Here is a 13,579-nt window from a genome sequence, read left to right on the forward strand (position 1 = left end):
GCAAATCGCCTTCTGGAATCTGGAGCGGAGTGCACGACTGGCCTCCTCCACTCGCAAGAAATTCAGATTCAGATGAATGAATCACCTTTGAAATTACCAAGCGTTTGTCAGCAACTGCAGCTCGTCGCTGGAACTTCTGCTGCAACGCTGGAAGAAAATGAACTTCATCGCCAGCAAAGATGGGAAGGAATTTACCGGTCAGCAGAAATGAAGCCCGGTGCTTGCTGGCACATATAGAAACACCCTTCAGGATTTCAGATCACTGGTTTTCAGCAGAGTAGAGTACTCCAGAAGCAAGATCTCGCAACCTCGAAGCTGATGGAAGCGTGTGTACATCTGAAGGTACATGGAAAACGGATAACAATCTACAGACCAGGAAAAATGGTGATGCCTTTATTGTTCGGCACGAAAACCCATTCTGGAAATTTTTAATTGTTAAAACTGATGCCGCCGCCAGTCATCATTTGCAGCAGTAACATTGGAGATTACATTTTTGATCGTCACATAGTATTAGTGCGTTCGACACCGAGCAAGATGCAGAAACAGCTGCTATGTTAGGAAAGTTTCAGCGAAGGATTGCATCGTTCCACAAAAGCTCTGCATTGAAAGGCTTGTAAAAAACCTCCACAAAGTGAGTAACTAATAATGATGTCTGGGAGTTTTCAGTACTATTGCTGAATATGACTGCTACAGGAGGACCTTAGGAGAACAGGCTTCACTTCAAATCTCATCTATTTGCAACATCCGCAGCTTGCATTTCAAAAACAAGTACCTCTTCTACCACCCCTTTTATTATGTTAATGCCACACATTATTATCAAGAGAGCACCTCATCAGACAGAACTAGGCTCCATATTTGGGTGCTTTCCAGAGCTTAAATGCCACCTCATGTAGAAAGCGCTCAGCAAGCATAGCAAAGTTTCCGCCGCGCTGTTGGGTACATCACACACTGAAGTTAGTTATATCCTTCAAAGGAAACATGAATACATACCAAAATGGGAAAACACATGTGTGAAAAGAATCTATAGCCATAGGACCTATAGCATGACTACACAGATGGCGAAAAATGTTATTCCAATAGTATTGCAGGTAGTACTGCGGCAAACAAGTGTGATAGTGTCTGCTGTACATTTTTGTTTCCTTCAGTAGCCACATACAGGAATAAAACAATCACTGCGATTTACTATTGTATAGCATACTCATTCTCGTGTGCAGCACAAATCTTGGCTATCTTATGATACACTTTACCAAGCATTATTTCAGCAATATGTCAAAGTTCACCACACTAACCAGATGCTCGGTCCAGGAACTTTTGGCAAATTGTACCGTGTAAATGAGGAATTATTTTATGGTCCATGCCTACATATCAAGCTTTTAGACACAGCTCTACAACAAAAGACCAATCAACAGCGCTGGACCGCTGGTCATTCCTATGCAATAGCATGCACATGAATCAAAACAACCAACTTCAACAAGTAGCAAAGAAAATATAGCCCCAGTCCAAAATTATCAAGTTTTTTTTTACGCCAGAACGGCCGTGGTGAGTTACTGTATCAATACTACATAGCTACTTTTAATCCAGAAAATTTATCTTCTAAAAGCAAGTGCCCTCATGTTGCTAATGCCGACACCAGTACAAGACTAAAAAGAGGGTGACGGCTCATGTTTATAACTTCATATTGAATTATAATCGACTGGAAAATCATCTGCAAATGTAAGGCAAACATTATGTCCAGCGGATTATGCAAACCTTTATAAATTCCTCAAAAGAGAACCCTTTGGCCAAATCAGAACGTGTCACCCCTTCCTGCCACTGCGCCAATAGCATTGGATGATGATTCCTGCAAAACATGCATAATAAGGGCATTTGTTCAAGACACAGATGTACTTTTACTGACAATACACTGCACCACGGTTTAGTGTGCCTGATACTAAAACAACATAACTAGAGTAGTCGAGTATAAGACTGATGCAGCACCTACTGGGAAAATATCCTTTCAGTATCATCATGCATTTAATAATAAATTTTGTAAAAAAACCTTGATAAAACTGAAAAGATGCCACTTGCTATTACATATATCAAGGAAAATATGAGGTGGTTCTTCCTTGTGGTTTAAGCCATTGCCCAGTCATTTTGTATAAAGTAATATTTATAGGATGATGTTCAAGATATACTTGGAAGTCTATTGATTCACTTCACATAAAATGCATGCAAACTCTAAACAAACCTTTTCCTGTGTATATGAAAGATGGGATATTATAGAAGACACCGTGCTAGAATTCGAAGGCATCTACTGTGAATTTCATTTGCTAGACAAGAAGAATATCTACCTGACATCATCCAATGTACGTCCTGCTTTCATAGTATAGCTCTGGCGTGGGTGAAGTAACTTCAAGTCGGAGTCTGTTTCGGTTGAAGAGTTCAATATGAGGCAGGACTCTTCCTTATTTTCAGTAGCCGATCCATAGCTCAAGATCACAGACACATGAACACGGGCAGCGATAGCTGACTTGACTGGTGCAGCTTCCATGACTGCAGCCACCAATTTGTCAAGCCGGTTGAGATCCGTCTTCATTCCTAATTTCCCCAGCTTGCTGGCAGTGTTCTCCATTGCAACATGCACAAACACTAGATCGAATTCAGACGCGTCCTGGACACTCCCCTCTGAAAATCCCAGCAGACCAAATGCCCGATTGATTATACCAATGTCCTTAGAGCTGCCACCCAAACCGGAATGAGCAACGAAGTCTTCAGTTCTGAAGACATGGAAACCAAGATTCGCCGTGAAGGAACTAACATCAGGGCAATTGGTGACCATGGCAGCTCTCATCCCCATAAACCTGAATTTTCAGCAGCGAGTTAGCCTTGAAAATGGATCACGTAACCCATAAGTAATGCAACAAATCACACATCGAACCTCTCGGATAGCTTGGGAACTACTAGCTCCTGTGGATCCACCCGGGCAGTTTCTAGACCAGTCTGTGCATCCTACCGTGTAACAACAAACATAATCAGCATTATATACTCAAATCCTAGCACAATGACTTCATCTTGATGAAACCCAGGAAAAGCAGGATCGCACCTTGGCAGGGTAGAGAGCATCGTACACGTCGAGCAGCTGCGCCAGCTCGACAATCGTGGCACTGTTCTTATCTCCCTCATCTAGATTGAGGAAAACCAGAAACCCCTCAGTGACTCAGTGTCTGTATAATCTAACAAGGAAAACGAAACTGAGCAGAGCGCGATAGCGGGGAGAGCCGGAGATGGCTGGATCAGTACCGTTGACGGCGGGGGTGCGGACGGAGAGGAAGCCGCAGGAGGCGAGGGACGCGAAGGCGTCGAGGTGGCTCTTCCCGCCTCCGCCTCCTGCCGCCGCCGCCGCCGCAGGGAGCAGCGCGGCGTGGCCGGCGGCGTAGAGCACCAGCGCGCGGCTTGGCTTGTCCGCCATTGCTGCGGCCACAGTGTCTCCCCTGCCCTTCCCCTTTCCCTTCGCCGCTTTATTCCCTGGCCCCACAGGCCAGCCTCGTCCAGCGTTCTCATCACGCGCCGGGGGGCCACGCTGTCGTGGACGGCACCTGTCATAGAGGATAGAGCTAGTGTTCCATGCGTGGGCCTTACCGGGCTTGGGCCAGAATAAATGGGTTCCATCAATGATGCAGGGCCCGGCAATCGGTGATGGGCTTTGGCTAACGGCTCTATAAAAAAAATTATAGACGGACAGGGAGGGGGTCGAAGCAAAAACCCTAACCCTAGTAAGCTCTGCCTCCTTCCCTCCTCCGAGCTCGGCCGTCTCGTCTCGTCTTGTCTCGGCATAAACCCCAGGAGACGGCGGCCCGAGCTCCCACAATTGGCCCGAGCTTCGCAGCGCGCGCTCCAATGGCTGGCAAGAAGAGGGCCCCGACAGCGCTCGCCGATCTCGAAGCCGCCGCCGCCGCCGCCTCGGACTCGTCGCAGGACGAGGCCCCGGCGAAGACGAAGGGCATGGGCGGGGAAGTGCCGGCGAAGAAGAAGAAGAAGCTGGCCATGGAGCTGAGGAAGCAGCGGAAGGTGCTTGATAAGGAGCGCCACCGCCAAGCCGCCGAGAAATCCGACGCGGCTCCCAAGCCGCCGGCGCAGGAGCAGCCCGCGGCTGCGGAGGAGGCTGCTGCTGCTGCTCCGCTAGCGGCGGCGGCGGCAGTGGTGCCAGTGCCTGCGCCGCCCGCTCCGGTGGTGGCGGGGCCGGGGCTGCATATGAATGTGTTTAGGGACCTGGCATCGCCCGAGGCGTCGCTGAGGGAGGCTGCCGCGGAGGCGCTGGTGGCGGAGCTCCGGGAGGTACAGAGGGCCTACGAGAAGGCTGCACGGGAGGAGGAGAAGCAAGCGGGTGATCGTGATGGCCCCTCACAGATGGAAGCCGAGAAGGAGGATGGTCTGGATAACTGTGCTCCGGCGGTGCGTTATGCCATCCGGCGGCTTATCCGTGGTATCTCTTCTTCTAGAGAGGTCAGGCATGCTTTCCTGAGTCTAGGACGACCTGATGTTCTGTAATGACTACTCGGATACAATTGAATTGATTATTTTGCTTGGGGTTGTCTTATTTGCAGTATGCAAGGCAAGGATTTGCATTGGGTCTTGCAGTTGTGCTCGAATCAATTCAAGCTATCAGCGTTGAAGCAGTTATGAAGTTGATACCTAATTTGCTAGAATATTCTGCTTCGATGAAAGGACCGGTAACTCGCATTATGATTAGCTAGCTGCATAGTTCTTCTGTCCTATTGTGACGTCAACTTAACTTTTTCAATATTCATTTTGTTGTAGGAAGCTAAGGACAACCTTTTAGGGCGCCTCTTTGCGTTTGGATCACTTGCAAGGTCTGGAAGGGTGTCAGGACAGTGGACACATGATAAATGTTCTCCTATTGTCAAGGATTTTATTAGCGAGGTTGTACAACTTGGAAATAAGAAAAGATATCTCACCGAGCCTGCAGTTGCATTGATTCTGGATTTCACTAGGAAGGTACAAACCTTCGGCGCACCACCGAGCGTTTTTTTATTATAACGAGATACTTTATTCCTTTTGTAGAACCAGAAATATTATGCATACTATGGAAGGGTTTATTGTGTTAGTCGAAAGTTTAATACCGCAGCAGTGGTGGTGGTCCATGCTATTTGGTGCTGGACTTGAGGAACATATTTTTGCCACTAAAATTTGATAATTATTCGTAAAGAGTCGATTAACTCAAGTACTCAACTGCTGAAATTTCTTTGCAATAAATACGCATGAAAAATCATATTGAAACAGTCCTCATAGAGTAGCTCTTTTTAGATGGAACTGGTATATAGGATGCAATAAATCTCAACCCTTGATTGAATTGCCGCCCTTTTTTTGTGAGGAGATTGAATCACGTGTTAGCATGCAATCTGCTCAGCTGTACAACAAATGTGTTACCAGGATGGTTACCTGTTCGCTTGATAGAGGTTCACAAGGCGAGGTTGCCTTTACACTGAGTTGGACTGTGTTTAAACCAAGTAAAGTACTTAAAGTGCTAAGCAGTAAAGTACCACTACCAGTCAAAAGTCAAAACAAGCTGTTTTGGACCTTGGGACTTGATCCATGACCAGATGATTTGGGTAGGGTAGAGGGGTAGAGGTCCAAAGACTGGGATAGGGTGCTTGGGTTCAACAATTTGGTGAAAGGGCTTGCCCATGACGAGGGTGAGAGGTTCGAGGGTTTAGTTTGTTTCTTTGACTATTTCGTTGCTTAATTGATGATTGGTACAGAACATACATCTCCCGTAACATACTCCCTCTCCTACCATACTCCTTCATTGGTCCTCTGTCCATAAAACGAGGTATGGCCAACATTTTTTTTGTCTTGAATCTGTTTGTATGTTCAGAGCGCTAGAGAAGTCTGCTAGTGCTCCCCACTGTGGTATCCTAACCCCCCCTTTTTTGTTCTTCGTGATCTGTTGCAGTGTTAGTATGTTGCTTTTGCAATCTTTGGTTGCTTTTAAATTTATTTGTACAAAAATAATGCCATTATTACAGAGTCATGAAAGGAAATCTTCATGGTTTGTTGAACAAGGAAATATATTACCTGTTCCAGTATTAGTTAAATTTGGAAATTATTTGTTTCTGAACCTGTATTTTTTAATATGGAGGCACGAAGAAGTGTTCTACCGCTATACTTTCATTATTATACAGCTGTATCCCGATTGTAAAGATGCCACCAACTTTGCTTTTGCCTTTCGGTTATTATGTGCTTCTCACGGGCTACTATGCCCCCTGGATCGGGTCGAAACTTTTCTATATTTATACGTCAAGTCAGAAAAACCATTTGCCAAAGGGTTTTTCAAGAAAGCTACCATGTAATTGGGACTCCCAGTAAAAGTAAATCTGGCACTGCAGCATCAACATACGCAATCCGTTTTGCCTATGGCAATTGGGACTCCGCTTGCATGAATTTTGTAGTGATTGCATATTCTATTTATCATTTGGCAAACATGGGGATTGAGGGACTATTCTTTGTACATTTGTCGTTTGTGAATGGTTCCAACATTTGACCACTTGATTGATTCAATTTTTTCTTAACTCTCTATGTGTTGCAGCTGCCAGATCAAGCTGTATTATCTGAGGCTGTCAAATCTCCTGCTGTGCAAGATTGGTTCAACAAAGCGGCTGGTGTTGGAGATCCAGATGCACTCTTTTTGGCTTTGAAGTTCCAAGAAAGAACTAATGTTCAGAGGAACATATTTGGGAAACTTCTGCCATATCCATTCAGTCCTGATAAATTTTTCACAGAAGAGCATCTTCTATCCGTTGCTGCTTGTTTTAAGGTAATTTTGAGTAACTTACAGTTTCAGGACGAATTTCAAATCTGAACATGTAATGTCTGAAGTAATCAGTATATGTAGTTTGCATTTCTCGTGTTCTTGAAATGCCCTATGTTTTGTGCCATCCTTTTGATGTTTGCTGTAACTCTGTGCAGGAATCAGCATTTTGTCTTCCACGTATTCATAGTCTATGGCATGTGATCACGGACATGCTCACCCGGGATGAAGCTTCTCAGAATGAAAGTAACATCAGTTCTAGCAAAAAGCACAAAAAGAATAAGAAAAACAGCTCCTCTGAGGATTCAAAAAAGAATCTGCGCAGTTTTTGTGAGGTTATTATTGAAAGTTCATTGCTACTTTCATCTCATGACCGGAAGCATTTGGCATTTAATATAATTCTTGATCTCCTTCCAAGACTGTCACCATCATCTATCCAAATAGTTCTGTCCAGCAAAGTTGTTCTTGGTTTGATGGATATTCTGTCAAATGCATCATCATGGCTGTACAATGCTGGCCAACATTTTCTGAAAGAATTAGTAAGTTCAGTAAGGAATGACAATGATCGCTGTGTTGCTGTCATTGTTAACTTGCAGAAGTATAGTGGTGGAAGATTTGACAGCCTGACAAAAACAAAAACTGTCAAAGAGTTGATAGCCAAGTTCCATAATGGTCAAGATTGTCTGTGCCTTGTGCAAAATTTGATGGCGCTCTTTGTGGATGAAGGTTCTGTTGATGATGAACCATCTGACCAAAGTCAGACAACTGACGAGAATTCAGAAGGTGGCTCAATGGAAGATAAGGACCTTGTTGGTCAAAGCAATGCTGACCTTCTGAAGAGTTGGGTGGTGAATACAATTCCTTTTGTCTTGAAAAATTTAAAGCTTACATCTAAAGGAAGTTCACTGACAGATTCCGAAATGGCCAAGTGTATTGAAGAAAAGTTTCAAGTGCAAACTGAGATATTGAAATTCTTTGCGGTCCAAGGTTTGTTCTCAGCTTCTTTAGGGACTGAGGTGACGTCATTTGAGTTGCAAGAGAAATTCAAATGGCCAAAGGCAGCTATATCGACATCACTTCGTAATGAATGCATCGGACAACTTCAATTATTACTAGAAGATGCACAGAAGGATGAGGCTTTACATGTTGTTAATGAGGTTAAGTCTAACGACTTGGGCTTCTACTTCATGCATTTCATTAACACGGTATGCAACATTCCTTCGGTTTCGCTGTTCAGAACCTTGAGCAGCAACGATGACGATGCATTCAAGAAAACGCTGGCTACAGAATCTGCACTTTTCCATGAGGTTCGTGAGCGTTTCCTGTTTTGTTCATAGAGTACATGCTGTATATTCTGTTATTTTTCTTATCAGTCTGCGAAGATGACAATCAAATATGTTACTCCCTCCGGTCCATAGTAAGTGTCGGAGATTTAGTACAAAGTACCTTCTCTTCCGTTGTAGATGGCCTTATGTGGAACATTTTTTTAGTTATATCATTGAACACAATAATGCCACTTCTCTGTATTTTAGAGCACTGATTGAGAAAATCTTTTCAGTTAATATTGATAGTCTGTACCATTGATAACATTGGTTGCATGTACCATCGACAATGCATTACCAACAGTGATAGTTTGCACCGTTGAGAATTCATTACTTTCCTCTTTCGTTCTGGCTATACTTGTTGAAAACTGGGATCTGGGGTTTAGTTTGAATTAGCAGTTTTGTAAAGTATCATGGATGTTACGTATATTCCTTCTGGATGTCCTATCTAATTTCTCTGACTCCTTTTTGTATGATCAGGAAAGAAAAATCGGGCCTGGACTGGATTCAACCAAAATGCATGTGATACGTTATCTCCTTATTCAATTGCTGCTGCAAGTTCTTCTCCATCCAGATGAGTATTGGGAGGCTGCAATTGATGTGATTATATGTTGCAACAAAACATTTCCTTCCATTGCTCAGGGTGACAATTCAACTGGGCTGGAATCTCTTGAGGTCGGTTCAAAGGAATCAGATGAGCATGGATCAGAGGAGTCTAATGAGGATGTACCATTAGAGTTTATGGATGTACTTGTGCAGACTTTTCTCTCTGTTTTGCCTCATGCATCTGGCCCTGTGTGTTTCACCATTGAGCAGGCAAGTATACATACCTCTAGAAGTCAGATGTTTGCAATATTTGTATTGAAACATCCTATGTTAGACGATGATACTAAGAAATAAGGGACATGCAGTTCTTTTAATAATTTTAGCGAGCCTCCTCTCTCTTCGTTCTGCATAATATATTTTCATTATCTTTTCCTTTTTTGTGTTGTGGAAATGGAAACGTAGAAAAATCAGTTTAGCACTCAGATATGCTGTCCTCAACCTTTTGTCATTCACTACTACAATTCTTTGCAGTTTTTTTCTCCTAACACAAATTCTCGTTTTCTAATTGAAACAACAGGTTTTCCGCGTGTTCTGTGATGAGGTTACAGAGACAGGGCTCCTTGATATGTTGAGAGTAGTGAAGATAGATTTGAAAGGCTCTCGTCGTCAAACGGATAGCGACGATGACGAAGATGACACTCTTGTTGGTATTGAAGATGATGATGAAACTGTAATGGAAGACGTAGATGCTGGGGATGCTGATGATGCTACAGATGAAATTGATGAGGAAATGGAAGATGAGGAAAGTGAAGATGATTCGGCAGATGAAGTAGTTCAGGATGATTTGAAAAAAACAGCTCACCATGAGGCAAAATATGGGGATGCTGCAGAAAGTAGCAAAGGTGGGGAAGATTCAGATGATTCAGATGGTATGGATGATGATGCTATGTTCCGTATTGATCCGTACATTGCGAGGATTTTCCAGGAGCGCAACAATCTACCTGGTAGTGGAACCCAGCAATCTCAACTTATGCGATTCAAGCTCCGTGTGCTTACGTTACTGGAGATATATCTTCAGAGGAATCCAGGTACTTTTTGTGTCATCACTTAATTTTGTTCGGTTTATGCAAGTTATTAGTGTTTTTTGCCATTCTGGTGGATTCAGAAGCATGGTTTTGTTTTGTGTTGACATTTTCCTTAGCTTGCATATTCTTGTAGAATGCTGTTTGAAGGACCATGATTAGGAAAATTTCTGGACCATTTTCCTTGTTTTTTGGATTATAGCCTCGAGAACTTGAACATCCAATGGAAAACAGAATCAAATGATGCCCCTTTTGTATTTTGCTTATCTTACTGTTTTTTTCTATCAATCTGGCTTTTAGTTACTCATGTAGCTTTCTTTAACCTTCTATGTCCTAATTCTACAGGAAAAAACCTGGTGCTGGAGGTGTATACTTTCTTAATGCAAGCTTTTGTGAATTCACATAGTGCTGATGGTAGCGAGCAGTTCAAGCAACGAATTGGTGGTATATTGCAAAAAAGGATATTCAAAGCAAAAGAGTGCCCGAAAGGCAGTGATCTTGAACTTGTTAGCCTCGAAAGATTGTTAGAGAAGGCTCTAAAGTTGGCATCACGTTCACGATACAAAGCAGTTGCTTCTGCAGCCCAAAATGCTACATTTTGGATTCTGAAGATCATCAATTCAAAGAGTTGTTCCAAGGAGGAGCTTGCAACTGTGTTTGATAAGTTCCAGTTCATGTTGAACGACTACTTCAACAACAAGAAATCGCGGCTGAAGATTGGTTTTGTGAAGGAGATTGTCCGCAGGAATCCCTGGGTAGGACGGGAGCTTTTTGGCTTTGCTCTACAGAAGGCTGGGAGCACGAAAGCCGAATACCGAAGAGTTCAGACTTTAGAGTTAGTGGACTGCATATTGAAATCTTGGGTCAGCGAAGACGTCGCGAGTGCATCAAAGGTCTTGAAGAAGCATCTGCCTCTGTTGTGCGAGCTGATTCAAGAGATCCTCACAAAGATGCCCGAAAACAAGTCACGTCGCCAAGAAGTGCGTAGATTTTGCACGCGAGCCCTGCAAACTGTGGTGAAGCTCAACCTGAGAGAACGGTTCCAGAAGAAACTGAGTTCTGAGGCCTACTCCCTCTGCCAGGCACAGCTGGGAGCCGCGTTTGCTCCCTTCCAACAACAGTGATACATGCGAGTCCATTCATGAAGATGCAAAAGCCACTAGAGCATTTGAGCTGGACTAATTTTGCTTGTTACCTCAGCTCCACGCGGGCGGAGGGTAGGGTTAATTTATATCAAATCGTAATTCTTTTTTCGTCGTTGTGCCAATACCCCGAAAACAGAAAGAGTAGCTGCTAGCCATATGTATCATCAGTATGAGCATGTACGACGATTGTGTGAATGGCTGACTATACTGCTAAGATTCTTTTCACAGGATTTACCTCTTATCTAGCAATGCTGGCTAGTTACTAATCGTGCATTCTTTAAAAAATATACTTCTTTTGTCCCATATCAAGTGACTCAAATTTATTCAAATATGAATGTATTTATGTCTAAAAAGCGTATAGATACGTGTAATCTCGGTTCATAGAACTCCCTTAGTGAAAACAAAAATCGTTCATTTACTTGGTGTATTTTCCTAATGGTATATCTTAGTTTAATGAAGAATTCTTGCATCGGAAACAAAAATTGTTCATTTTCTCCATGCAAATTACGGGCCAGCCAATCGCGCACCAGCTCCCAGACCGCACGCCCCATCAGCACAGCAACGCTTGCGTGCCTGCTGCGCAGGGCCAGCCCAGCAGTACTTCTTTGCAAGCTTCTACTCCGTAACTTCTAGATATGGCATTGCAATGGGTTGTGCAAAATTCGAAATAGCAATTCGCAGTCTTGCAGATCAATACTCGTATTTGCACGCATGTGGTAATGCACTTTTTTTTGAAAGGTGAAAATGCATTTCTTTACGAACTTTATGACTATTTGCTACTTCTATTATTTTTAGTAACTCAACTTTTCTTGTGACTTCTTCCTCTCTCAACTTTTCGTGTGACTTCTTCCGTGTGCCTCCCACCCACTACTGATAAAGACAAAATACGTTGCCATTCCTCGGAAAATCCGCCCCACTAATAGCAGAAAAGGCGGAAGAAAGAAAACAAACTCATCAGGATTGCGTGCATGACATAGAGACTACACCATTCGTATCTCGTCCGTCCATTTGAACTGGCAACCATTTCTAACCGTTAGTAATCACTCCACAGCTGCCCCCACCCCGCTCCTTCCCACGCCGTGTGGGGCCCACCTACCGTCCTACTTCCTCCTCTCCTCACCTGCTTTTCCACCCCCTACCCCGCTCCGCCTTTATTACTAGGTAGCTAGAACGGAAGGGACTGTGACTCTACTACCGACGACTGACCGACGTGACCAGGGTTTTGCGCATCCTCCCTCCCCTGCGTTGGTTTGAAGGTATGCCCGCTTCTTCTCGCTTCGTTAGGACCCTCTCCCCTTTCTCCCTTCTGGTGGAGTCCCGTCTGATTCGCCCCGTGACTTGTTTCCTGATCCTAGGAGGTATGTGCACAAATGTTTGTTTGTCCTGCAAAGATTCTTTTCTCAAGATTTACCTCTTATCTAGCCATGCTGTGTACGAATGTTTGTTTGTCCTGCAAAGATTCTTTTCTCAAGATTTACCTCTTATCTTGCTAGTTATTGCTATATCAAACCGTTCATTTTTTCTCTAGAGATTTTTTTCATTTTTTCGTGTAAATTATGTTTAGAAACTTCCTCAGTTCCTCCTAGGCTTGGAAACCAAGATGGAGTGGGGATGGGTTGTGCAAAATTTTGAAAAGCTTTGCATGAACTTTTTTTTAATCGTTTCAAATCATGGTGTCCATTTACGCGCATATGTATATGTATCTTGTATAGACACACGGCCTCTGGCTGTTACCGGGGGAATTTTAGAAAGAGCCAGGGAAGGTTCAAACCAAGGAAGAATAGGCGTGAACGATTTCCTCCTTTTCCTTCTCTTTCTGACACACATTACAACACCCCGGCCTGCAGCACTCCCAACACACGCCACACAGCTTGCTGCGATCGATTGTTTCTCCCTATGTGTAACTCCTTGTGCAAACGCGGTCCATTGTTTCTCCCCATGTGTAACTCCTTATGCAAACCCGTCTTCTCTGTTGTTCCAATACTCTCTAAGCATTGGGTGTTACACATCTGTACATGAACTTTGTGATTATTTGCGCGACTTATTTTTTAACCCCCTTTGGCGTGAATCCTTTTGTTTTTAACTCCTTTTCCATGCCTTCTCTCCAACTAATACAAACAAAATGCGTTGCAACTGCCATAAAAGCTAGTCTCATAAATAGCGTAGATGAGAAGGAAGAAAAATTGACCATACCATGTGCGTGGCACAGATCATGACACCATCCCATCTGTTCATCCGCGAACGTGCACCACATTCAACCATAAATACTAGCGCCACGCCTTCCGCTGTCTCTCCTATGCCGCGTGGGGTCCACCTACCCCACCTCCTTCCTCCCGCACCTTCTTTTCCACCCCCCGCCTCCACCCTTATTAGTGAGCCTGACCGAAAGCGAGCGCAGTTCCACCACCAACGACGATCGACGGACCCAAGGTTTCGCGCATTCCGCCGGTAACCCTCCCAACGCGTTCTCTTCTAGCGGAAGCAAACGCTTACTGTTATTGATTGTTTCTCCCTTGAGAACGCCTTCTATCAAACCCGTCTTCTACTCTTCTCCCCTGTTCCATTAATCCCTCACCTTCGGGTTTTACATGACTTTTTTACTCGACTTTTGTGTAACTCCTCTTGTTTTTAAACTCCTTTTACATGTTTTCTTCCCACTCCTGATAAAAGAGGAAA

General features: G+C 43.8%; 2 protein-coding genes across 3 annotated transcripts; one reads left to right on the forward strand and one right to left on the reverse strand.

The window, feature by feature from the left end:
- Positions 1-399: 399 nt before the first annotated feature.
- On the reverse strand, positions 400-3,496 carry LOC100836573. Of its 2 annotated transcripts, none has more exons than XM_014899932.2 (6): positions 3,280-3,496; positions 3,083-3,162; positions 2,918-2,979; positions 2,331-2,840; positions 1,750-1,840; positions 400-929 (listed from the first exon to the last, which is right to left on the reverse strand). In XM_014899932.2, the coding sequence occupies exons 1-6, from the start codon at positions 3,446-3,448 to the stop codon at positions 843-845; spliced, it is 999 nt and encodes a 332-aa protein (XP_014755418.1). In that variant the 5' UTR covers positions 3,449-3,496; the 3' UTR covers positions 400-842. The 2 variants fall into 2 exon arrangements, with proteins under 2 accessions (XP_014755418.1, XP_003574214.1); XM_003574166.4 differs by having other exon boundaries at positions 2,918-2,988.
- Positions 3,497-3,727: 231 nt separating this feature from the next.
- On the forward strand, positions 3,728-11,169 carry LOC100832357. Its single transcript, XM_003574152.4, has 8 exons — positions 3,728-4,482; positions 4,584-4,709; positions 4,798-4,995; positions 6,587-6,814; positions 6,967-8,115; positions 8,611-8,946; positions 9,254-9,764; positions 10,104-11,169. The coding sequence occupies exons 1-8, from the start codon at positions 3,877-3,879 to the stop codon at positions 10,880-10,882; spliced, it is 3,933 nt and encodes a 1,310-aa protein (XP_003574200.1). The 5' UTR covers positions 3,728-3,876; the 3' UTR covers positions 10,883-11,169.
- Positions 11,170-13,579: the final 2,410 nt, after the last annotated feature.

Source organism: Brachypodium distachyon, chromosome 3, assembly GCF_000005505.3.
Source record: "Brachypodium distachyon strain Bd21 chromosome 3, Brachypodium_distachyon_v3.0, whole genome shotgun sequence".
Lineage (NCBI taxonomy): Eukaryota > Viridiplantae > Streptophyta > Magnoliopsida > Poales > Poaceae > Brachypodium > Brachypodium distachyon.